This window comes from Dermacentor albipictus, chromosome 1, assembly GCF_038994185.2.
Source record: "Dermacentor albipictus isolate Rhodes 1998 colony chromosome 1, USDA_Dalb.pri_finalv2, whole genome shotgun sequence".
In the NCBI taxonomy this organism is placed as follows: Eukaryota; Metazoa; Arthropoda; class Arachnida; order Ixodida; family Ixodidae; genus Dermacentor; species Dermacentor albipictus.
In genome coordinates, this window is record NC_091821.1 from 497,308,912 (window position 1) to 497,335,963 (window position 27,052).

Sequence of the window (27,052 nt, forward strand, 5' to 3'; positions counted from 1 at the left end):
CTTGCGTCGCTGACAGTCTCGGCATGTTCTGACATAACGGGTGACGTCGGCGGTCAGGCGCGGCCAATAATACTTTTCTTGTATCCTCGATAGTGTCCGGGAAAATCCGAGGTGTCCAGCGGTCGGATCGTCATGTAGGGCGTGCAATACTTCTGGACGAAGTCCTGACGGGACAACAAGGAGGTAGTTGGCGCGGACTGGTGAAAAGTTCTTCTTCACGAGTAGATTGTTTTGAAGCGTGAAGGAAGATAATCCGCGCGTAAATGCCCTGGGGACAACGTCGGTGTGCCCTTCCAAATATTCCACGAGGCCTTTTAGCTCCGGGTCTGCCTGTTGCTGTTCAGCGAAATCTTTCGCGCTTATCATTCCAAGGAAGGCGTCGTCATCTTCGTCATCTTGCGGCGGCGGGTCAATGGGGGCGCGTGATAGGCAATCGGCATCGGAGTGTTTCGTCCGGACTTGTAGGTTACAGTGATGTCGTATTCTTGTAGTCTGAGGCTCCACCGCGCCAGTCGTCCTGAAGGATCCTTTATACTCGCTAGCCAACACAACGCGTGATGGTCACTGACAACTTTGAATGGCCTGCCATAAAGATAAGGGCGAAATTTAGCTGTAGCCCAAACGATGGCGAGGCATTCCTTTTCGGTCGTAGAATAGTTGCCTTCCGCTTTTGACAGCGACCGGCTAGCGTAAGATATCACCTGTTCGACTCCGTTTTTCCTCTGGACTAGAACGGCACCGAGGCCTAGGCTACTGGCGTCAGTATGGATTTCTGTATCGGCGTACTCGTCGAAGTGCGCAAGTACCGGCGGCGACTGCATGCGTCGTTTGAGTTCTTCAAATGCGTCGGCCTGCGGCGTTCCCCACTTGAACTCAACATCACATTTAGTTTGACGTGTCAACGGCTCGGCGATGCGTGAAAAGTCCTTGACAAAGCGCCTGTAGTAGGCACACATGCCAAGGAATCTACGCACTGCCTTCTTGTCGGTGGGCTGCGGAAACTTTGCGATGGCAGCTGTTTTCTGGGGGTCGGGGCGTACTCCGGATTTACTGATGACGTGGCCTAGGAACAGAAGCTCATCGTAAGCGAAGCGGCATTTTTCTGGCTTCAGAGTGAGCCCTGATGACTTGATGGCCTCTAGTACTGTGGCAAGCCGCCTAAGGTGATCGTCGAAATTTCCGGCGAATACAACGACGTCATCCAAGTAAACGAGTCAGGTCTGCCATTTCAATCCCGCTAAAACCGTGTCCATCACGCGCTGGAACGTTGCAGGCGCCGAGCACAGTACAAATGGCATAACCTTGAACTCGTAGAGGCCGTCTGGGGTGATGAAGGCGGTCTTTTCGCGATCTCTTTCGTCGACTTCTATTTGACAATAGCCAGACTTGAGGTCCATCGAGGAGAAGTACTTAGCGTTGCAGAGCCGATCCAATGCGTCGTCTATCCGTGGAAGGGGGTACACATCCTTCTTCGTGATTTTGTTCAGTCGACGATAGTCGACGCAGAAGCGTAGGGTTCCGTCCTTTTTCTTTACCAGGACTACAGGAGAGGCCCACGGGCTTTTCGACGGCTGGATGATGTCGTCGCGCAGCATTTCGTCGACTTGTTCTCTTATGGCTTCGCGTTCTCGCGGCGAAACTCGGTAAGGGCTTTGGCGGAGTGGTCGAGCGTACTCCTCGGTGATTATGCGATGCTTGGCGACTGGTGTTTGTCGAATCCTCGATGACGTCGAAAAGCAGCCTTTGTATCGACGGAGCAGATATCTGAGCTGCTGTTGCTTAACCACTGGGAGACTTGGATTAATGTCGTAGGCTGGTTCGGGAACCATGGTCGTCGGGGTAGATGCGGCGGAATCCGAGAGGACAAACGCATTACTGGTTTCCAGAATTTCCTCGATGTACGCGATCGTCGTGCCCTTGTTGATGTGCTTGAACTCCTGGCTGAAGTTTGTCAGCAACACTTCAGTTTTCCCTCCGTGTAGTCGAGCGATCCCTCTTGCGACGCAAATTTCACGGTCTAGCAGTAGACGTTGGTCGCCTTCGATGACACCTTCTACGTCAGCGGGTATTTCGGTGCCGACCGAAATAACAATGCTGGAGCGAGGCGGGAGGCTCACTTGATCTTCGAGCACACTAGAGGCGTGGTGACTACGAGGGCTCTCCGGCGGTATTGCTTTATCTTCCGACAGCGTTATTGACTTCGACTTCAGGTCGATGATTGCGCCGTGTTGGTTCAGGAAGTCCATGCCGAGAATGACGTCTCGTGAACACTGTTGGAGGATAACGAAGGTGGCAGGGTAAGTCCGGTCATGAATGGTTATTCTTGCCGTGCAGATTCCAGTCGGCGTAATCAGGTGTCCTCCAGCGGTGCGAATTTGAGGGCCTTCCCATGCAGTCTTAACCTTCTTCAACTGGGCGGCGATGTGTCCACTCATGACGGAGTAATCAGCACCAGTGTCCACTAAGGCGGTAACTGCGTGGCCGTCGAGAAGCACGTCGAGGTCAGTGGTTCTTTGTCTGGCGTTGCAGTTAGGTCTTGGCGTCGGATCACGGCTGCGTCGTGTTGAACTGAAACTGGAACGTCGCGTCGTCAAGTCGTCTTTCGTTTTGCTGACTTCGTCGGGACTGCGGCGTGTCTTCATTAGGTCGTCGAGATAGTTTCTTTGTCATTTTCGTCGGCGGCGGAGGATCTTCGTCAGTTCGACGAACAGCAACCGCACCTCCATCGGTTGCTGCTTTTAGTTTTCCGGATATGGGCTCGCTGACCGGCCCCGGGCTGGGCCAGTGTATGGTCGGCGCTGCGGCGACAGGTAGCGGCCTGGTGATGGCGAACGGGACAGCCGTCGAGGGCTCCACTGAGTAGCGGCGAGGTAATCGGCGATGTCACGTGGGCGCTCGCCAAGCTGTGGACGCGGCGCGTTGACGGCGAAACCTCGCAGTCCCATCTCCCGGTACGGACATCGTCGGTAGACGTGACCCGCTTCTCCGCAGTGGTAGCAGAGCGGGCGGTGGTCAGGAGCACGCCAGATGTCCGTCTTCCTCGCGTAGGTGCGCTGGGCGACGGGTGGGCGTCCTGGCGGCGGCGGCGGCGGACGACGGAATTGCGTCGTTGCAGGGCCCTGGCGTGGTCGCGGAGGGGGACCTTGACGGCGTGCGACGGCGGCGTAGGTCATCGCTTCTGGCTGGGGCTGCGGTAATTGAGGTTGCACCTCAGGAACCCCAAGCGATCGCTGAACCTCATCTTTCACGATGTCAGCGATGGAAGCTACTTGAGGCTGCGACGAAGGCAGGACCTTGCGCAGTTCTTCGCGCACAATGGCCCTGATGGTCTCTTGAAGGTCGTCCGAACCCAGTCCTTGGATGGCATATTGCGGCGTGTGCCCCTGGCGGTTATATTGCCGGGTGCGCATCTCCAGAGTTTTCTCGATCATCGATGCCTCTGCAGAAAACTCAGCCACAGTGTTCGGTGGGTTACGAATAAGTCCGGCGAAAAGTTCTTGCTTGACGCCCCGCATCAGGAAGCGAACTTTTTTCTCCTCCGACATTTCCGGGTCGGCGTGCCGGAAAAGACGGGCCATCTCCTTCGTGAAGATCGCGATCGTCTCGTTTGGCAGCTGCACTCTGGTTTCTAGTAGAGCTTGGGCTCGCTCTTTTCGCACGACGCTTGTAAACGTTTGCAAGAAGCCGCTTCGGAACAGGTCCCACGTCGTTAAGGTGGCTTCCCGATTCTCGAACCACGTCCTGGCGGCGTCTTCCAATGCGAAATACACATGCCGCAGCTTGTCGTCGCTGTCCCAACTGTTAAACTTAGCGACCCTCTCATACGTCTCCAGCCAGCTTTCCGGGTCCTCAAATGTGGAACCGCGGAACGTCGGTGGCTCCTTGGGCTGCTGCAGAACTATTGGGGCTGCTCCGGCTGCCATTGGGGCTGTCTTCTTGGTCGTCTCTGGACGAACTTCTCTGACGCTCTTCTTGGTCGTCTCTGGTAGAATTCCGTGTTCCGGGGGCAGCTGCTGTAGCCGGCGGCTTGCTCGATGTTCCGGCGGCGCTGGTGTTGTCTTTGCGGTCCGGGCTTGAATTACGGCTTGTCGGGGGCGTCCTGTACATGAACGTAAAGCACCTCCACCAGATGTCACGTGGTGGTGACGTTGAATAACACAGTAGCAATACTGTGAACAACAAAACTAACGTTTATTGGGCGAACCTGTGCCCACAAAACAGGCTACACTTATAGCACAACGATAGCGGCGAACACAGTCGGCGATCGTCGAAAATCTGATCAGCGGGTCCAGCGCGTCGGCTTTTCTACAGCAGTCATCGAATGTTCCAGACTAATCGTTGGGACCCGCGTGCATTCCACAAAGTTCTACACCAGTCGCGTCACACGATGACATAAGATAACATAAGGTTCGGCGACAACAGACAGTAGATAGAAGCATCGATCACTTTCCGGAAACTTCGGATACACGCAGGCGCGTCCCGCGCTGTGCGACAGCATTTGTTAGGCGGCGAAACTTGGTCGCCCGATAAAGATAAGTACACGTGTCAATATTACGTCATCAATACGTGGGAGTGGGTACACGTCCTTTCTTTACAGCATTCAAACGATGATAGTCGACGCGAAATCTCCAAGATCCATCTTTCTCTTTAACAAGAATCACTGGAGCTACCCACGGACTCGCTGACTCTTGTACGACACCCTTTTTCATTATTTCGTGCACTTGTTCGTTGATACCGAAAAGAGCGTTTCTGGATCCGGGCAAATATATACAGTGAAGTAGACGCGCATATGAAGCTATTCATTGACGTTTCGGATCAGAATAAAAATGATGAAGGCCGGACCCCAGCCGGAACGTAAATAAATCTCTTCATACGCGCGTCTACTTCACTGCATAATTATATATATATATATATATATATATATATATATATATATATATATATATATATATATATATATATATATATATATATATATATATATATATATAGATAGATAGATAGATAGATAGATAGATAGATAGATAGATAGATAGATAGATAGATAGATAGATAGATAGATAGATAGATAGATAGATAGATAGATAGAGAAATATTATTCTGCACTTCCTTCTAATCTATATATCGCCATCAGTCGTATACATTTCCTCTTAATCGACTGTGTTACCGTCATCATCCTGGGCTACGCTGTGTCTACGCCAAGTGTCCCGGTCCGAATAAAAGGCTGTCCGCACAGCCGGCCCAATTTATATATCGCGGTGGAAAGGGCTATGTGGGGTTCACTAACACGAAAGCATTGGCTAGCTGGTTGCTCATTTTCAGACAGGAACAAGGCACAGGGAAAGCGACACGTTTCACCGCCTATGAACTGATATGTTATTGTGACATACAAACTTCTAAATATGCTAAGGCGAGTCTACAAAAGCAAAAAAAAAGACAAACAAAGAAATCCAGGTCATCCTCACACAGTGGTTCATACACGCAGTACGGGCATCTACTAATAGTTCAGCAGATGTCATTTCCTTTTCGACAGCAAAACAGAAGGCGCACTAACACATTTATATTGCAATATGAACATTCTATGGGCTTCGATTGTTTATTTCCAGGGTCACCTGATTGCTGTTTTTCTACTAACACTTCAGACTTTTCGAATTCAGGCCGGCAATCACATTCCTGACAGTGTACTCCCAGATGACCACTGACCACTTTGCCACGTTGTAATGCCACTGGGTATGCGTATGATCCGCACCGACCCACAGAAGACAGCTGTCGTCGCCAAGTTCCCGCGGCCTGTCCTTTTACAGTTGCTTTGTAAGAGACTTTTCAAGAATTGGGGAGTCATTAACCCACTTCACGAAACCTGACGTCGAAACATAACAGAAAAGCACATTTGAGGAGGTGAAACCACGGTTGCAGTCACCACCAGTGCTTTCACGCTTCGATAAAGGCGCCAAGACGGGAATCCACACCGACGCAAGTAGCACAGGCCTCGGTGCCGCTTGTGATCCTGATGGCTTAATTACCTTCAGGTCAGTCGCTTAGGTCCGCCAGCAGCAGACGCATGACCTACGCGACTCCAAAATATACGCTTAACCTCGGCTGAATGCGATCGGTATCGGCTCAAACTGTGCGTGTGGATGGCGAGGGCTGAAGTTCGGCCAACAATGCAACACCTCTTGCTTCCCATCTCCTGCACGTCTACGGGGAACGCAACTTCTCGCGACAGCAACCTCTCACGCCATGCACTAGCTCACGATCGTCGACTCCTCGACGCTCTCATCGCTGTCGTCTGAATGATCCCGGCATGCTCTGCATGGAACATTCCTGACGTCATGCACAATGTGGCCTGCAAAAGAGGAGGAGGCAAGGTACGGTGTTCGAAGCAATTACTTAAATTCATTTGTAAAAAATCTGCGCAATTCTCAAACCTGCTTTTTTTAGGACATGACGGAAGTGTTCGGAGGAACGTACCCAGCGAATTTTATCGACGTCCGTTGACCTCGAAAAATCGCTGGAGTTGCCCTTGACGCCTGCTTCACCTCCGTCGCAGGTCGGCCCGGCATTACACTAACTTCGGTATCACCCCAAGTATGGGGAGTTTTGTACCAATACACGCACACGATCCTGAGGGAACTAGCCCTTAAGAGGAAGCTTTAGCTCGGGCCCAACTCCGACGCGGCTTATTCAAATACATGTAAAACGCAAAAACGTTTTCCCGAGATAACCCCTCGACCGATTTTAATGAAAATTGCTGCGTTTTAGAGGGGAAGTTAAATTCTAGACTCTGTTGGAAGCGGAATTTCGATTTAAGGCCTTATTGTTATTTTAAAATTTCCATAAATTCGAAAGTTCTAAAGAAATAGACTGACGAAGTTTACAAATTAATAGCTCTCCGTCATGCACATATATCGCGATTCTGTAAATGCCAGCCATTAGATCACTCAAAGCGGACAAATTCTGTTTGACAATCTATATATTACATCAATTCGTTACGTTGTGTACAGGGTTGTGAAAAACCTGTATCTACACATTACTCAATATTTTTAGATTCATGTGTAAGATATCAATTTTGTCCGCTTTAGATGTACTATGAGGTGCCATTCGCAAAATTGTGATATCATTTTTCATTGCTGAAATACGGAGTTGTAAACTTGATAGTTTAGTTTTCTGAAAATGTCCGATTTTCGCCAATTTTTAGTAAAAAATTTACGACCTAAATGAAAAATACGAATCCAACAGTCACAAAATTTAGGTTTTTCTTTTAACTGCAACAAATCTTGTCAAGTTTGGTGCAGTGGTTGCCGAAAAAGACGAATTCTCCTTTTAAATGTATTTATATACATCCGAGCTAAATCTTCCTCATAACAGCTTCGCTGTAAAAAATGGTTCAGAGAGAATAATACCCATAGGGATAAATAGGGCTCCATACAAAATGCATGGGGAAGCTTATAGTAAGGGTAGGCCAAGCGAAATTCGGCGTTGGTCAACATCAAATTTTGACCTGGGCTAACTGAAATTTTGCGATGGGCCACCCCCATATTTCAAGCTGACTGACCCCAAATTTAAGTTGGCCCACCCCCAAATTTCCCGTCGGCCGACCACCAAATTGAATTTGGTCCACCCCCAATTTCAACTTGTTCCATCCCCTAATTGAAGTTGGCCCACCCCCAAAATTTAAGTTAGCCCACCCCAAAACTTTAATTGGTCAACTCCGAAATGTCAAGTTAGCCCACACCCAAATTTCAAAATGGGCTACCCAGAAATTTCAAGTTGGCCCACCCACAAATTTCAGTTGACCCACTCCCAAATTTCAAGTTGGCGCACCCCCAGTTTCAAGTTGGGCCACCCTGAAATTTCAGTTAACCCACTTCCATAACTGGCCCACCCCTGCTATAAACTTCCCCATGTATTTTCTATAGAGCCCTATGCACTCCTATGCATATTCTCCGTGGTAATTTGTTGTTAGTTTTAATTGTTTCTAATCGCTTATAAATCAACCAATCACCTACATTTACACTACTATAACGAATAAATGTCCTCGAAAATTACACATTATTTTACAGGTACAAGGCATTACACTTTTCGCGTGACGGAGCTGGAGTATTCGCCAAAGGATGCTTACGCATTAAACGAAGCTAATCATTAAAACGATCGCATGGTCACAAAAACAAATGTATCGTATGTTACTCTAAATTGCTTATCGTTAGTACAATAGGTATATAAAGTAAACATTTTTTGTGAAATTTTTGATCGGGGAACCGAAAACGCACTCGAGTGCTGCGCATATACCGCGGTTGCCTGTTGACCCTTTTCACGAAGCAGTTTGCTCCAGAGAAACGAGATGGCGCTTTCGGTGGCGCGCCGCACGTTGCCTCAGCGCCCTGCTTCTGTGTGATCAGCTGTCGAAATGCAACTGGGCTTTCCCTAACGCACTATGCCCGATTCATGCTGCAAAATATCGAGCGGTGGAGGGAAGACGTGTGCAGTAGTTGGCTGCAAAATTGTGACTGGCATATTAAGGAATGCAATGAATCTGTGTGTCCAAGTTCACAGACCAATGCTACATAAATACTGCCTGTATTGCCATATCTTCTTGATACACGGCTTCCGTCGAGGTTAAAAAAATCACTCATCCATCAGCGTTGTAACGCTAACCTCCAAGGAAAGGACTTCAAACCCGAAACGTCTGCACGAGCGAGTGCGGCTCATGCGATTATACCCCAACTGACACACAAACTTACGCCCACCCTCCCGCCAACGTATCAAGCATTGGCGTAGCCAAGGGGGTCGACAACCCCCCCCCCCGAAATTTTCTGACGAAACCCCTCCCCTTTCCCACGGTACAGAAAGTTTCAGGAGGCGGTATCCGAAAGAGCGACATGGATGAAAGCAATGTCTGACGGGGAGTAGGGGATTTTGTCATGTCACCGGACCTAGAACTTAAGTTTATCCAGTTCCCCTGCGACCACTGTCGTGTCCATAGTGGTAGCATTTCCTTGACTTCTCACGTCACCGTTTCCCTATTCCCTCCCCCCACCCTGAACAGGAACTGCCAGCGAAGAGTGGCAAAGCTGTTTATAACTCGTTTAGCGATTGCGTTGGTTCTACCCATTATGTGCCTCCTCTCTACCATTCTATCTAGCTTCCCTCTGGACTTGGGTATAGTAGGAATGTAAGCGCTGCCATTTCTGCAGTGGTCTTGGGAGGGGGGGGGGCGGTCACGGATAGTTACAGCTGTGAATTACAGCTGTGTGGCGATCGACATCCAGGGAGGTCCAGAGGGCATTGTGCAATATATTCGACGCGGTAAAAAGGTCCAAATGAGTTTCTCGCGTCTTCTTTCCTCTCTGCCACGCTCCTTCCATGTATATACATGCTCTGAACCACCCCCAACGCGGGCTAACTTTCGAGAAAAAAAGCTTCGCTTTAAAAAAACGCTGATTTGCGCGCGGCAAGATATATCAAGGACGAGCGTGCTGGGCCAGGGAAGCTAAGAAACTGACACAACAAAGGTGGGAGAGCGGGTAGGAGAATGGGCTCCAAGTCCACGCGGAAACAAAAACATAGGTATGTTAGCGGCCGCCGCGCCGTTCACCAAACCGGTGACAGGTGACAAAGAGCGTGACAGTGACTAAAGGAAATGAATGTTGAGGGGAATAGAGGGATGGATGCGAGGAGGGGGGGGGGCGCATGAAAGGCGTCAACAACGAAGTTGTCTGATAATTATGGACATAGAGTCTCATCACTGCCCAATTGCTCAACACCAGACGGCCGTGGCCAGTCGCCTACCACGTGCTGCTTGCTGCGGAGAGCCCATCCTAACTAAACCTCTCGGCGAATTTCAGAATATACGGTTGTCAGGTGACACGACGCTTTCAAATCTCCCGGAGCTACTGGCCCTCATTTTATTGCGAACAACAGATGCCGTAATTTTCACAAAGGCTTCTAAACAGGAAACAGTCCTGCTTTGGACTATGTGCCTCATCAGTTCTCCAGTGTGATGAAACAACAATATGCGTCGCGTGAAGACTACAATACACCATGATCGCAAGTCACTTCCAAACATCTCTTCAAACAAGTCGGACAGCAAGTCACCAAAGTGAGCGACAGTTGCATCTATGCTATCGAAGTTCAAGCGCAAAGCTTCGTTCCTTTATATTTAAACCTAGAATATAGCATGCCCACAACGCCGAAAGCGCGATTGAGGGATAGGAAACTTGCAAAATAGTGCCCGCCCTCTCCCGTACGTAGCCGTGGACGTACCACTCACTAGGTCTGGCAGAAAAACTACGGTGATTCCCGCTGTTACCTGGACTGCAACAAGTCTGGCCCGCAAATGAGAAGACACAGGATAGTGCGCTGTCTTATTTTTGTATGGCCCCACTTTTAGCGTTCTTCATTTTTCCAAGTCATGTACCAGCTAGGTCACGCATCAATTCGTAAACGAAATTTTTGTTTTTCTAATACCATCATTTTAAAGATAGCATAAATTTCTGGCTACGCCACTAGTATCAAGAATAAGTGATGGGCGCACACTTGAATCAATGCGCAAAATCATAGAAGACTGCAACTACGCCGACAGCACAAAAATGTTCGAAGCTGAACATTTCGTAACGTTCTACACAGTGAGCGAGTTACAAGCGATAATACGTATTTGCTGCAAGCTATTACGACATACAGAACATCTGCGTTAGAAGATTTGTGCCCAGCAAGAACAAATCTATCGCACCTGAGCACACGCGCGAGCGATCACGCAGGAAATAAACAATCATATAGTTACTGTCCGGGGAACTTTAATGACTCAGTAACACGACAAGCCGCTGCTTAAAAGTATTTACTAAATAAAGAACGAAGAGCTAAACACACTGATACTGATTCAATTCATACGCGGAAAGTTAGGATAGCTTGGAATAAATCGTTAGGCCCTCTTTTATTACAGGCACCGTATACGCTGCTCCTGCCGTTTGGACAAAGCGTAATGAGCTCCGAAAGCGCTGACATGTCCTTTGAAGACGTAGTCAAAGCTTCGCGTGTCGTTCATCCAGTGACCATGTACGATACCCACCGAAACAGACGTTTGCAGAACCGCACCTTCATCATGAACATCCATTGTAAACACAGAGGCAACAGAGGCAAGCAATGGACGCGTCACCACGTGATCAAACATGGTAGCGCCCGCGGGATCACCGTGAAAAGAATTAATATGCTAGGCCTACGCGCTTTTGCCCCCGGCAATATGGCCGCCAGTGACTTGACATGCCCCCTTAGGTGGCTGCAGCGGCTATACTCCAGTAGTTTTAGTACATAGTCTTTCTGGACGTACGCTAAAGCCCCTCAATTTTCCAAAAGTAGCGCCATTCTTAGATCTTTCCGCCACCCCGCTCACCCAGGCGCTTCCTCCTCCACTCCTCCTGTCGCCCCAGCCTCCTCCGCTCCCCCATTGGCCAATCTGTGTCACGTGAAAGCGGGCCCCGCGCTTTTGTATATTTTTTTCTTTCCGGCGCAGAGCAGGCGCCGCGCTTTTGTATATCTTTTCTTTCCAGCGCGCTGCGACCCCCAATCTTGGGCCTGCGACCCCCATTTTTGGGCCTCCGCGACGAAGTACGGCAGGCGGTTTGAAGGAGCGCGGTAGTTTTATACAATGTGTTAGGGCCGAGTGCTTAATTGCGATGCCGTGCTGCTGCGCCTACGGTTGCCACAACAGACCCAGTGACGGCAAAAAGCTTTTTGTTTTACCATCCGCCGGGCGCAACGCAAAACGAAGAAAAGTGTGGATTCACAAGATCGGGCGGGCTGACTTCGAGCAAGTGGCAAAGAACGCGCGGCTTTGTTAAGTGACACGGCTCCTCCAACCTCTTCTTTTGACGCCCGTGTCAAAACGGGCCCGTGTCCAGTGCATTGGGGGTGCGTTAAAGAACCCCAGCTGCAAAAAAAAATTAATCCAGAGCCCCCATTATGGCGTGCCTTATGAGATCGTGGTGTTGGGATGTAAAACCCAAGAATCAACTTTTCTTCTGTCTTGTGTGCCTTGACTGTTCCAGTTAACGCAACACTGCTTCCTTGTGAAAACTTACAACGCAAAAGAATACAGACGCACGTAGTATACAGAGATAAAATTAGCACTTCAACAAAAGTGTTGCTGGTGCCAATGAGGGAGGGGGATAATTATTTTCTGAACCTCTTTCCAGTTGTCCCATCAAGTTCCTTCCTTCTTTTCTATCAAATTCTAACCATTTGCACTGTAATAAATAAATAACGATTTCATATGCTGGTAAGTTGTTAAAATTATCTATACCGCCTATGTGTGAAAACGTTGCTCATGGCCACCACAACCTGTGCATGAGCTACGTACATCTGTAAAAGGCGCGGAACAGAAACGGCCCTGCTGCCAGGCATTGCTGACCGCAGACAGTCGGAATCTCTCACGCGCCGGCCGAACAAAAGCATCCTGCAGGTACGTAAATTAACCTACGAAACCACGTGCACATACTTTCGCGCTGTCAAAACCTGAAACTCTGGTAATTACTCGCGTGTCTGAGCACACCGCGTGCTTGTGTCGTGTTTCAGCAACACGAACTTTCAACGTGCGCGCGCTTTACGCCTTAAATACGCCTTGAATAATGGTGCTTTTCTCTATTTCTTCCGGCAAATCCGACACGACATTCTTAAGGCCAGTTACCGACTGACAAAGCAAGATCTAGATTGAAAAAACTGCTCCGCAGGACTCGAACGAACTTTTCCGCAGATTTCCTCCCGTAGCGTGTTAGCCGTCGTCTGCTACGGCAGGCCCACTGCCGGCGGCGCCACCGTCGAGGCCGCGCCGAGCGGAGGAGGAGAGAAGTGAATGGCGCTACTTTGGGAGATTGAGGGGTTTTAACGTACGCCTATGGGTACTGCCATCCTACGTCAGTGGATGTAACAAACAATCACGACTCGATAGGAAACGCTTTCACTCCTTTAAATAATTCAGAAATACTTCTCACGTCCGTCACAGCTTTTAACGTTGCGAATGACAAATTAGCAATTGTAATTGATGGTGAATACAATCTACAACGACAAGATTGTTAAATGCGAAAATCGGGGTGCTTCATTTTGGCTTGTTCCGCTGTAAACAAGACCAACAGTACCACGTGTTGTCTCAAGGTGGTGGCAACGTTACTTCGCTTTCGGCATTTAATGAGGATTACACATCATGTCTACGGTGATCCATTCATCGGGTGTAGAAGTACGTCACATGGACACATCCAGGGTACGAACTTACTCTTATCAGTGTATTGGATTCTCCGCTGGATTAAGATATTTCGCCGGACCTTGTCATGCCGTGTTGTTTCCGCTATTGTTACATGTGCAGCCGAGAAAGCATCTTGAACGTTACCAGAAAGAGACTTCTGAAAAAATACTTTGTCGGCTCAGTGCTTGCCTTTTCAAGGCCGAATTTCGATGAAACATCGCGTTTGAAAACAATATGTATATGTGTGTATATATTCCTAGGGTCGTTTGTTCTGTAATGAGACACAAATGCGGCGCTAGCGGTGCCGTGTTCCTCTCCTCTCCTGGAAGGGATCAATTTGAAAAGGCACCGTTATTGCCATGTTGCCGGATCGTGCCATTCTGTAGCTTTAGTGGCTTTGCTACAGAGTTTACAACGTGTTCGGCGCGCTGCGCGCAGTCGCGGTGTCGTGTTCGTCTTGCCGATGTTTCGGAATGGCACGGACTTGTGTGACAGACGCGGAGCCGTAACCATGGTGCCGAACCGAAAAGTTTTCCCGTTCGGTTCGGGTTCAGGTTCAGACTTGTGCATGTTTCCCGGTTCGGTTCAGGTTCTGCTTCGGATCAAGAATATAACAGTTCGAACCGGTTCATAACGGGTCGGAATTTAGAGAATAAAAATGTTTAGTTTTACCCACAAGCGAAGTATAGTTTATTGTAAAGGCCTTTACTTAAGCGTGCCTTTACGAAAATTTCGAGTTTGGAAAATGTCGCGTACGTAAGGACACGCGAAAATTTTAGGAAAATATGGACACGTTCCTGGGAAACAATAATTTTATTTAGATGGCTACTTGTGGCTACTGGCTCCTAAAACGTGGCATGTTCGATTTGCTTGGCTGCGGAAGCCTGCGCTATGCCAGTCTTTTCAGGTGCTGTAGGGGAGCGGCCCCCATCCTTGCAGAGTTAGGATGGGGGCCTCAACACAACATATGACACTCAACGGAGTACCATACTTCCATGAGTTGCTTCATCAATGAGGTGTGGTGCTACATTTTCAATAACTATAGGGAATCACCAGCCTTCGCTTCCAAAGAGCTTTTCACCTGCTGCGAGTTCACTGTTTACCTTGTGGAATATGCAGAAGCATCAAGTGCAACTCCAAATATGAGCGATTACGTGGAAGGGCCCGATGTCATTGAAGGTTCTAAAGCAGGTTACTTTGTCGCTTTTACACAAATTGTATGCGTATGGCGTTCACATTTACACAGGTGGTTCAGCTAAATATGCCAACGCAATGGCCACTGTTGTTCTGGCTCATCTAGGGCCATATTTTGAAACAATCCTCTTCGTCGATACTATTGCCTCGGCGATAGTTTCACCATCAGGTGTGCGCTGATTGGCTGGCTGAGCAAAATCAGATGACGTAGCTCATCCGATTTTGCTAAAACAGCCAATCAGTGATCACAGATGGCGAAGGCGGGGCTGAGGCGAGAGTATCGCCGAAGTGGATTGTTTCAGAATACGGCCCCAGGTCACAACTCGTGACAGCCACATATGACCATGTGCACGGAATCAGAACGTGCCACCCTTTGTGCTACTGTTAAATATATTCAGCAGGAATCATCATATAAGTGAGTTGTGTTCCACAATTCTAAAGCAGCTCTGTAAAACCTTCAGGTGGCACTGTGCCGTTTGAATTATGAGCCATTCATTCCAAACATGGCAAATCAGCTCTGTAGAAGCCCGCAAGGTAGGAAAGTTCATCAAAGGAAGAAGTTTCATCCACCTGACTGTAGCACGAAGCTACAAAAGAAACCCTCGTGGGTTTCTCAGAAAGAAAGCTTCGCAGTTGAAGAAAATTCATCCTGGTCTGGGGATCGAACTCTGTGCGAACTCATCCACCCTGCTGTAGCTTCGTGCTACAGTCGGGCAGATGACATTTTTCCCTTTCATGAACCTTCCTCCACCTTGTAGGCTTCAGCAGAACTGATTTCCCATATATTGTTCATTCACCCTCGTGCTGCGATCTTATAGCATCCTGTATAGCTCACATGGTCGAGTGACTGTCCTGGAAATGTGCTGGTTTTTGGTTTGATCTCTGGTCCAGGACAAATTTTTTTTTTCACCTCTGAAGCTTCATTTCCCACGAATCCGTATAGGTTTCAGTTGTAGCTGCATGCTACTATCGGGTGGATGACTATATTTGTTTCATTTCAAACATATTTACAATTTACGATGGTAAAGTGATTTATTTATTTATATAATAATCGATTGTATTTGACAATCTAGTGGCTTTAAGATCTGGTCATCTTCTAGTGGCTGCCTGGTCATTGTGGCATTTCCGGCAACCATCTTGCTGACGAAGCTGCTAGATCAGCCTATGATAAAGTACAGACCATTTTCATGCTACTGTTAAGGACAGACACTGGCAGGCAACTTCGAAAAATTGCGTCGCTACATCATGTTGGCTTTTAAAAACTATGGAGTATTTCAAACATCGATTATGCTTGCTTGATCCATCACTGCTGGTATGATTACAACATTCTCCCCGGTGTGACACTACACTGCTGTGCCACCTGTGACTACATGCAGCCTTCACAAATCCATACTTCTTCCTTATTTTAATGGCTGATTCTCCTCTATACGTCTACTGTAACTATGCGAAGAACATCGAGCCCCTTCTCTGCCACTACACCTGCTTTGATCGCCATCCTCTTTGGAGTGCGCTCAGTCAATTGGACGATCGACCTGTTACAGAGGCAAATATCCTGGTTGCTTGCCCTTTATCGATCCAGAAAGCTATGCGTGCTCTAATAATTATTCTAAAACCAGCAGACTTAAAGAGATGCTTACATAGATGCTCTGCATCTACTAATGTGCGAGTGAACTATCTCCTTCTGCCTTCCTCTTCTTTCCTTTTTTTCTTTCTTCAATCTCTCATTCCTCTTCCACCTTGCAGCAAAGCCAACCAGATGTCCATCAGGTGAACCTTCTTGTTTTTCTTTGTTTCTCTCTCGTCATACTTTCTCTGCTTCATCTGCATCACGTTTGGACCAGCATACCAATGTATGAGTTTTGTCTTCATATCAGACTTTCACACAGTGTGAAAGTGCATATCAGGGGGCTTAACCCAAGGCTCGCAGGCATATTGTGATTTGTTTTCAAAGGACATAGTGCCCCACTTCATTGAAAACACATTTAATTTCATTTAGTGCACCTGTAGAGAGTCCCCCGTTACACGGGCACCTGCAAACTCCATTTAACTCCTTTGTCTTTATGTCAAGGGGGCTGCACTCCATGTCAAGCGGTCTCTCTTGCACCAAGGAAGTAAAATGGAGATTTTGGCGAAAGGAGTTCATCAGCGACTATTACAGCTGAATGGAGTACTCTAATTGCCAGATAGAAAACCATGCTAATAAAATCACTGTAGCTGGCTCTCTTAAAAGTTCTTGCATTATTTTTTTTGCCTACATGCAACCTACAGACAGGATAGCGTTGGATTGTAATTTGAAGAAATGAGATAACATGATTCTGTTATGTGGAAACTCGAATGCAAACCCCTTTTCTAGCTGCCGTTTTTGGGGTGAGCACGCCATGAAAAATCCCGACCAACTAGAGGCTAACAGCTTCACTGTAAAACAGAATTGCCACTAGTGGGACCAAAACCCACATCTTCCACATAGTGCATGTGATAGAGCTACAGCAGTGGCCGTTCCATTCACTTTCTTGCTGTTTGTGCATGTGTACGAGATCTGATCATGGGAGTGTTAACCGGCTCTATTCATGGCCATATTGGTAGATGTAGAACATCCTTTTAACCACTGGCGTCACGTAGTACGTGAACCGAAGTGCAAGCAAACTGGCTAATGTTTATGTTGTGTAACTTGCCTTTGTCTTCACCACACTATTAGTTTTAACCAGGAATCTAGAATGTTGCTATACAGTATATCCAATGCAATTAGTGTTGCAGCTTTAACTTGTAGTCTTTGTGAACCTATTATATGATGTCTGCCTTGTTTTGTACAACTTATGTCTAAGAATCCAAGAGAAAGGAACCTTCCATGCTGCTTGCTGAAGAAGCACTGAAAGTTCACAGTGTAGAGCATGAGAATCACGCATGAGCATTTGTGTTGCTGTAGTTGCCATCATGTTTCCTTTGTGCAAATTTCGCAGTCTTGTAACAGTGAGCCCATACTAGCTATGTTGATGTGCATTGCTGGGCACTCAATACATGTTCATGCAGAAGTAAAATGAAACACACAAGGGGGGAATTGGACACGCACTAATCCCCATATTCTCAAATGAGCCTCATCTCCAATCTCTTCCTCTACTCCTCCGGGTTGAACCGTGACTAAAACTGCTCGACTAAAACAGACACTATGCTTCTGAACAATTGCCATGGGGTGTCAAGGAAGTGCAGTGACCAATTTCTGTCGAGGGACAGCACTGTTGTCTACTTCCTTGAGTCTAGGAAGGCTGTTGAATGTTCTAGAATACTGGCATAGGTTTAGTACGACATCTCTTCTAAACATTGTCTTATGCTGCTCTCATATGTGTGAGGTATAGTGCAATGACCTCTTATAATTCAGATAACATTTGAAGAAGATTTAGCATTTACAGCTGGGTGTATGTTTTGGCTAGTTTGTTGGGCATAATTAACATAACAGCATGAAAATAGAACTTGGACACAAGTTTAAGTCCTTCTGTTTTCTTGTGTGCAAGTTGAACCTTTGTGCAGTTAGGTTGGTGAATTTACTGCTGTTTTGTTCTCATGCAGACTTTGTGGCATGGTCGCATTTATGTGTCCATCCATATTGCACAATAGAACACTTGGTATCATTGTTTGCTAGGTTTGCCCTCACTTCTAGCTGTTCACAGGCTTCAAAACCAGTTCATGTATCTGCAGCAGCAGACTTCTGGGATGGACTAGGCAAGCAAAGCTTGTGAGAGAAAGAGAAGGGGGATATAAGGAATGCAGGGATGTTAACCAGTCAAGAGTTTGGTTGGCTACCCTACGCTGGTAGAAGGGAGAAGGAGAAGAGAGAGAGAGTATAGAGACGTGCACAGACAATAATTGAGTCAGCACCGCTCGTATAAACCAGGCGTTTTCAGAAAGCACAAAAGCGCCTTCACTGCCTTCTGAGCAGATGATCGGTGGGGACGGACTCTAGTACTGTCTATTCACCGAGAGGACGGTCATCTAGTTTTCTCAATGCGTTGGACAAAGATTGTCTTTGTACTTGTAATTGAGGACAGCGGCACTATAAGTGGTCAACGTTCTCGCATCTGCAAACATCACGTGTAGGAATATCAGCCATTCCAATTAGTGCTGAGTAAGCTTTCGTGAAGGCAACTGCCAGCCACAACCAACACAGAAGAGACAGTTTGCGTCGGTGCAGTCTGGCCGGAAGTCTGAGTTGCAGTGAAGGGTTTAGTCTGTGCATTCTGGTGCGCCTTGTGTGTTGGTGTTCCACTCTGCTAAGGAGAGCATGTGTGCTAGAATGCAAAGTTGTCTCGCAGCGTCGGTTCTTGACAGAGGAATGGGGATGCAGTGGTCCTCTTTGTTTGATGTCCGAGCTGCCTTATCTGCGGTATCATTTCCAATGATACCGCAATCACCTGGTATCCATTCAAATAAGATATCATGGCCTTCTTCTCTCAAATGGTGGACAACTTCCATGATTTCACACGTGAGCTGATCGTCAAAGCTTGTGAGGGCTTTATTAAACAATGGGGCCCAATCCTTGGAACTTTGTTTCAAAATGTGAGGTAAAATGGAACAGCAGCAAGCAGAAAAAATTTTTTAAAGGTTGTTTCCATCAAACATGGGAAGCTGTATAACCACTTCACCCAGCAACAAAGGCTTAATCTTAATAAATGCTTGTTATGATCACACTGTGTCTTGCTACTTTCCAGGCAAGGGAGCGGCTCTTTGCGGTGAGGCACTTTGCGGAGGGTGAGGCTGTCCTGACAGAGCTTCCTGTGACGTCCTCCCAGCTGGCCTGGAACCGAGCGTGCAAGTATGCCGCCTGCGACCTCTGCATGCGGCCCCTCGAGACGGCCGAGGCAAATGCACGGCGCCTGGCAGCCAAGTCTCAGCTTAGGCTCCCACATCCAGATTGTTGCGCAACACGTGTCCAAGAGCACATTGCCTGCCCCGGATGCCAGGTTTGTGCAAACGTGGTCGAGTACAGCTTGCATGCCTCTATCTTGCCAGATTTACTTGTTTTGTTTATTTACTTGTTTCCTTATATATAAAGGCCCAAAGAGCATTACTTTTGGTTGTAGGGGGAGTGAAAACGGTTTTGTGAACAAGGTGCTTATAATACATTGCATAAGATAGCAACACAGTGATACAAGAGCATTAATAATTAGTTAATCACTGAAAAGCATTGCCGTAAAGGAAATGAAATTTTCTTAGAACTCTTGCTGACTGAACTCATTTGAGCCAGCAGCGTGGTGCTTCTAACCAAATTCAGCCTACCATTTGTTGCTTCTCTTCTACCTTTCCTTTACTTTGTGCCTCACATACATCATGGGGCTTTCATCTTCACAGCTGCTTTCTGTGTTGAACAGGTATCATCCGTCTGAGTGCAGCATTAGTGCCATATATATACCAAACCCTTCCAGGCTCCTTCGTCAAAACCTGAAGAAAAATTCAACTTGGTGTGCAAGTTGAACCTGGCACTGCTGACTTATCAGCACAGTATAGTAGAGTACACATTGCTACAGCAGGGCACCCTGTTGCTACAATCTGTGTTACCTGTTTCATTTACCACATAGTCATCACATTTAAACATAGACACATCTCTTGTTACCAGGCTTGCTGCGCAAGTTTCCATAGTTGGAACATATTATCGTTAACACGGCTCTAAACAAAGTGTCATGGAGTTTATTTTTGCTTTGATTCATAGCCACAATCAGTGAAAGATGAATTATGAAGTTCGCCACTGGTGTATGAAGTCCGCACTGATGCCATTCCAGTGGTCAAGGAATCGTCATTTTGTGCCAGCATCAGCGAGAGCATGACTGTGGGATTGCATATACAAGTCACTTACTTTTTCCAGTCAAGCATAATTATTCCAACACCGTGGGGAAGGGACTTGCACTTCTCTGTGCAATAGAAAAATCTTGCACTTGTTTATACGGTCATTCACTTACAGTATTCACACTCTCCTGGCTTTCGTTGCTGAAGGACCCCGCTACTTGGTCGCTGTGCGCTGTGCCTTCAAGAAAGCTTGAACATGATTGCCTACGAGACCGGCTGTTTACACCAAGATACAGAGTGCTTGTGAGCCCATCTCTCTGACCCTTGCTGTATTTCTATAACTGACGGGTACTCAGCGCCAACAACCTAGCAACGCGCGTCATGCGCTCGGTTTTGTCGTACAAAAGATCATGAAAGAAATAAAAAAAAAGATCCTTCCAAACGAGCAAGAAGCAATTGCGAAAACAAAATAGTTTTGCAACACCACCGAAATACTTTACTTTCACACCTTTTCACACAATGTGAAGCAGATTGGCCAGTGCCAGAATACTTGAGTTGAATTAACCGCACCAAACAAGTCAAAATTGTGTAACAGAGTAAGCAGCAAAACTAAGTATGGTTCACTTGCACAAAACATCAGTGATCGTTGGTTTCATGTATTGCGAATCTTGTGTACCGCATCTGTTCGACATGTGGAAAGGTCTATATCGGCAAGACCGGCTGTTGTTTATATGAGAGACTTTGCAAGCATCATTACAATGTAACTAGAGCCATCAGTGGCTGTCTAGGTGTTCACTGTAAGCAGTAAGGGTGCCGTTCTGAAAATTATAATTGTGAAGTTTTAGCAAAAAACATAAACAAATGACACGCGAATTTATTGAGGCCGACAGAATTGCAGTGTAGAATGAAAAATTTGTGAGCACGTCATCTGTTGTACTACCTGACAAAGAAATCACATGTTTATCAGTTAACCTGTCAAGAGACCATCTTTTCTGCGACAGAAGCGGGCACATGATGTGAGTACTCAGCGCCAACAACCTAGTGACCTGTGCCATGCGCTCGCTTCTGTCGCACAAAAGATAGTGAAAGAAATAAACTTTTAAAAGTGGGTCTCTGCATAGCTTTCGCTATGCGAGAGACCCACTTTCTCTTCCAGCTACATCATCATCATCATCACCACCATCATAATCATCACCCTATTTTATGTCCATGGCAGGACAAAGGCCTGTCCCTGCGATCTCCAATTACCCCTGTTCTGTGCCAACCGATTCCAACTAGCACCCACAAATTTCATAATTTTGTCGCATCACCTAGACTTCTGTCGTCCTCGACTACGCTTCCCTTCTCTTGGTATCCATTTTGTCACCCTAATGGTCCAACGGTTATGTAATCTGTGCATTACATGACCTGCCAAGTGCCATTTTTTCTCCTAATGCCAATTGAATATCATCTATACCTGTTTGCTCTCTGATCCAAACCACTTTCATTCTGTCTCTTAAAGTTATGCCTAGCATTCTTCGTTCCATTGCTCTTTGTGTGGTCCTTAACTTGTTCTCAGGATTCTTTGTCAGTCTCTAAGTCTCTGCCCCATATGTCAGCACCGGTAAAATGCACTAATTGTGTACCTTCCTTTTCATTGATAACGGTAAGCTTCCAGTCAGGAGCTCACGATGTCTGCCATACGCGATCCAACCCATTTTTATTCTTCCGTTAATTTCCTTCTCATGATGAGGGTTCCCTGTGATTAATTGAGCTAGGTAAATGTTCTCCTTCACAGACTCCAAAGGCTGACTGGCGATGCTGAACTCTTGTTCCCTTGCCTGGTTATTCCTCATTACCTTTGTCTTCTGCATATTAATCTTCAACCCCACTCTTATACTCACCCTGTTTAGGTCCTCAATCATTTGTTGTAACTCGTCTGCAGTGTTGCTGAATAAAACAATGTCATCGGCAAACCGAAGGTTGCTGAGGTACGGTATTTGCAGTCGATCCTTACTCCTAAGCCTTCCCAGTGTAATAGCTTGAATACTTACTTCAAGCACGCAGTGAATAGCATTGGAGAGATTCTGTCTCCTTGTCTGACCCCTTTCTTTATAGTTATCTTCCTACTTTTCTCATGTAGAATTAAGGTGGCTGTGAAATCTCTGTAGATATTTTGCAAGGTACTTACGTAAGCGGTCTGTGCTACTTGATTATGCAATGCCTCTATGACTGTTGGTATCTCTACTGAATCTAATGCTTTTTCGTTATCTATGAAAGCGATATAGAGAGGCTGATTGTACTCTGCAGATTTCTCGATTACCTGATTGATGGCATACATGTGATCCATTGTAGAGTATCCCTTCTTGAAGCCAGCCTGGTCTCCCAGCTACACGGTGTGCCAACTGCTGGTCATGTTGAGGTATCTTGCATGCACTGCAGTGTTTGGCACCTCTTCCTTTGGCCTAATTTATACTGATCACTATAGTGCTACTTCACTTTTTGAAACTTATATCAGCACTGCAAGGAGCCACTTTCACTCCTTGCTTGTCGATTTCAACCTCTGATGTACCGTCAGAACTGCTCTTTTGTGCTGGTGTAGAACTTCTTTGACCTGTCTCTGCATCTGACTCCATGCCACCAATTGTACAACTTGATTTAGGATCACGAGAGCTCTCATAACCTTCTGCACAGCAGATTCTGCTGAGTTCCTTTTGCAAGGCATCATTTTTCACTGCGACCCTTCTCGTCAACCTTTTACCGACAGGGGCCACTATTTCGTATCCAGAGCTTCAGACAACCTACTCCATTGCTGCACCACCAAACACTACCTTACTGCTATGTGCCATCTGCAGACAGAACGGTCCTACTGAGTGGCTTAAGCGAACCACCATGAACATGTTCCCCATGTATGTTTCTTATGTCGATTGTGACTGGAGCGCTGCTCTCCCTTTGGTTACACTCATATATAATTCCTCTTGCAATTACACTGTAGATTACTCGGCATTTTATCTGCTGTACAACGGCGATCCTGTATTCACTGCCCTGTCTATAGTACGCCCATAATGTCTTCGCCCAAACCATACAGACATGTCTACTCACTTACCATTGCCTCTGTGCTTCCCAGAATAAGCAGAGGCACATTTATCGTCACTGGGATCATCACTATCTTCCCAATGACCTTGTCCATTAATGGTCTCTGCTCTGCACAATCATCCTTTCGGAACTACACTACTTCGGTCTTGATACTCCGGTCTTTACCGGGTTCTCCACCAGGGGACATATTTAACCTACGAGATCTATTCAGCCGTGCCTAACACACAACCCATTGAGGCTTCCTTTGATGTTTATGTTGGCCACCCAAAACACCAGCAGTCTTCCCCTACCTGAGGTGCACCGGGACTACACTTCCATGCTTCTGTATTTACTCACATAATGATCGCACTCCTGAATTTTGTCGTCAAAATTTGATTTTGTTTCTTTCCCGTGTAATGATCACACCCCGAACATGTCGCAGCGATATGTCATGTGCCAAGTCTAGCTAATGATGATTGCGCTTACCATCCGTCAAATGCTACGCGAACAACTCTCGAAGGCATACCGCATACTATGGACGCAACATGGAGCTTGCTTTTTGTCAGTAGTTTTTTCAACGTTAGCGTCTACTTTGCTTGCGTTACTCTTATACGGTGCTTCGGTGGTGCGTGGCAGCAAAATCTATGGAAAATAGCAACAGCGCGGGTTAAGAGCCAATAGCACTGTTTTTGTGGCTAGCTAAAATGGTGACAACTAATGAACTGATGCGTTGATAGGGGGAATGGTTAATTTTGGGGCTTTCACTATAATGACCTTTCAGAATAACGAACGATTTTCGGCGGTCCCACATGAATCATTACCGTATTTACTCGCATAATAATTTCACTCGCATAATGATCGCACCTTGAACTTGTCGCAGCGATATGTCATGTGCCAAGTCTAGCTAATGATGATCGCACTTAGCATCTGTCGAATGTTACGCGAACGGCTCTTGAAGGCATGCCAAGCGGTCTGCACGAATCCAACATTCTTAAGCAGATGCCCCATTTCAATCCCTTCATCACTTTCCACACTTCCATGAAAAAAAAGGCTACAACTAAACTTGCCTTGGCTTTATTACTTGTAGCCTTTATAATGGTTTTGGCCAACAACAAAAAAGGCGCCTTCCAATTCTTCTCATCTGCGCTCGTGGGCACGCAACAAATCGCGAGCAGCAAATACAGTGGCCATGTTTGCACAGATATGTTAGAAGTGTACCCTAGTCATTCACCGACGCTTGTAACACAGCTAAGATATTCGCCCACCCTTAGTGGAAACGTGCTGTATTAGGATAGTATTGAATACAAATGTCGCGGTTTCCACAGCATGCCCTCTATGTGTTTCTATGTCACTGGCAGCTACGCGAGCCCATCTCTGCTTCTGTCCTCTCAAAGCGGACATGGCTGTGTTATTGTCACAAACTTGCCGATATTAACAATATTATTCATTACTGACACGGAAGAAACTGCTTCGATGCGCGTAATGTACTCACAAGAACAAAAATCACATTTAGCGTGTTCAGCTTGTTCCGCTGCCCGCCATACTTGTTTTGGTGTCCCGCACTGCTACAGTGGCAGCCGCCTGCTTGTTAACCTCTTGTCATCCCGCAGCAAACGTGGGATAAAAAAAAATTATTTTCGCGGAAAATTTAACTTGCGTAATGATCGCACCCCTGAATTTGCGTCAATATTTTTGACAAAGAAGTGCGATCATTATGCGAGTAAATGCGGTATGCTGCTATGCTGTACACAACGTCAAAGGGACCCTGAAACACTTTCAACTAATCCTAGAATGGCCTCACTATTAAAATTTGTCGTTCCATGAATCTCACGCCACAAAAATGTTTGAATCCTTAAACTGCGAGTAGAACCGTCACAACGATACCCTGCTTCCTGTGGCATTTTGGCTCTGCTAGCGCGCTGCATGCTACACATTGGAGAAGCCAAGGAAAGAAAGCGCCGGCCAAAAGTTCAGTGTCGGGGTGGTGCAAGGGCTCGTCGTCGCAACATCCTTTGGCGGCCATAGTAGACTATGCTACGAATCATGCTGCGGCCATTTTGGACGCCACGCACAGGAGATGCAGCTACACGCAGTGCAAAGATGGAAATATTTTTCTCTCTCTTTGAGATCGCAAACATATAATATTTTTCTCTCTCTTTGAGATCGCAAACATATACGTCTTTTATTTATTTTACTAAAAATTATCAATTATGTCTTATAGACTGATAATGTTCTCACGATTGTAAAATCATCAAACAGCATTGGCCGGCCAACTGTTTTCAATCAGCTTTTGATGACGACATTGCGTATGCGAGAGCAAGCATTTGTCCAATGCTTTTTACATGAGATTGTACAGTAAATTCCTTGCTGCATGCAGTGCAATAATATTTGGCTTACATGTTCAGAGGAGCCTCATCAACAGACGCTCACTTCTTTTGTTTACTGTGTTCAAGAAATGCCTCGGGGCCCCTTTAAATAAAGACAGCACAAGCTTGGTTCTGGAAAAGACACTAGGTACTTGGCTGCTGTGCCTTTGTTCTCTGCATAACTTGTAAATAGATTTCCCAGTTTTCTTCCTCTTAGTGCAGCATTATTTCAGATATTGTTATTCTCTTTAGAATATTGTTCATAGCTTTCGTACTTCTTGCCTTTTTCTGTGGCAATTTTTTTGTTCTTACACAACTCTGTTATGTTTTATTCTGGTTTATGCATCCTGCAATAATGCCTGTTTGTGGTGCAGCTTTTCTCTAAATGAAAAAGTAAAATTAAGAATAAATCTACTACCTTTTTCATTTCATTTCATTTATTGTACCTTCAAGGCCCGAAGGCGTTACAGAAGGGAGTGGAACTAAATATACAGCATGTGCAGATAACAGGGTATAATAATAACAAGAAAAAAAATTAGAAAGTGCGGATTAACAAAAGTATTCTTCAATAGTAGTTCTAAAAGCAGATGTATCGGTTATGTTAACAATTGAGGCCGGCAGATGATTCCATTCATGGGTAGTTTAGGAATAAATGAATAATAAAATAGGTTCGTGCGACAGTGTGGAACGCTCAATTTATGCCGATGGTCAGTACGAGATGATATATATGCAGGTTCGGACAAAAGTTCACATTTTAATTTCGGATTGTAATAATAAATTTTGTGCAGCAGTGATAAGCATGCTAACTTCCTATGGGATGAGAGGAGAGGGAGGTTTAAAGTAGCCTTCATAGATGTTACGCTTGTTGTCCGAGAGTAGTTAGTAAGAATGAACCGCGCGCTACGATTTTGTATAGATTCTATGGCATTTGTTAAGTAATCCAAGCCAGGGTCCCATACAGAAGAGGCATATTCAAGCTTAGGACGTATTAGTGTTTTGTATAGAAGTAGCTTTAAGTTAGCGGGTGCCATAGAGAAATTGCGACGGAGGTAACCAAGCGTGCGGTTAGCATTGTTAGTGATGTGGTTTATGTGTGTTTGCCAGGAAAAATTAGATGTTATGTGGACGCCTAAGTATTTATAGGAACTGACTTCTTCGAGTACAGAGTTCTTCAAGTGATAGTTGGATAGGTTAGATGAAGCATTATTGCGGGAAATCCTCATTAGTTTGCACTTTTGGCTGTTAAGTCGCATTTTCCAAGTGTCGCACCAGTTAGTTACCTTGTCTAGATCAGATTGTAGTGTTAGAGTGTCAGAATTTGATGATATTACTCTGTAAATTACACAATCTTCTGCAAATAGCCTTATGGAGGATGCTACACAGTTAATACAAATACACAGCTACAAATCATTAATATAAATGAGAAAAAGCAAAG

At 46.2% G+C, this 27,052-nt stretch overlaps 1 protein-coding gene across 3 annotated transcripts in view; it reads left to right on the plus strand.

The window, feature by feature from the left end:
- The first annotated feature begins 13,091 nt into the window (after window positions 1-13,091).
- The window catches only part of LOC135908814 (protein-lysine N-trimethyltransferase SMYD5-like), a 61,208-nt gene continuing 47,247 nt past the window's right edge, over window positions 13,092-27,052 (plus strand). Inside the window, exons 1-2 of one of the 3 annotated variants that reach the window (XM_065440649.1) lie at window positions 13,092-13,249; window positions 19,126-19,377. In XM_065440649.1, the coding sequence (XP_065296721.1) occupies window positions 13,193-13,249; window positions 19,126-19,377 (309 nt within the window). In that variant the 5' untranslated portion in view covers window positions 13,092-13,192. Of the gene's footprint in view, window positions 13,250-14,111; window positions 14,248-19,125; window positions 19,378-27,052 lie in introns of those variants that run through there. The other 2 variants (XM_065440651.1, XM_065440650.1) reach the window with 2 other exon arrangements.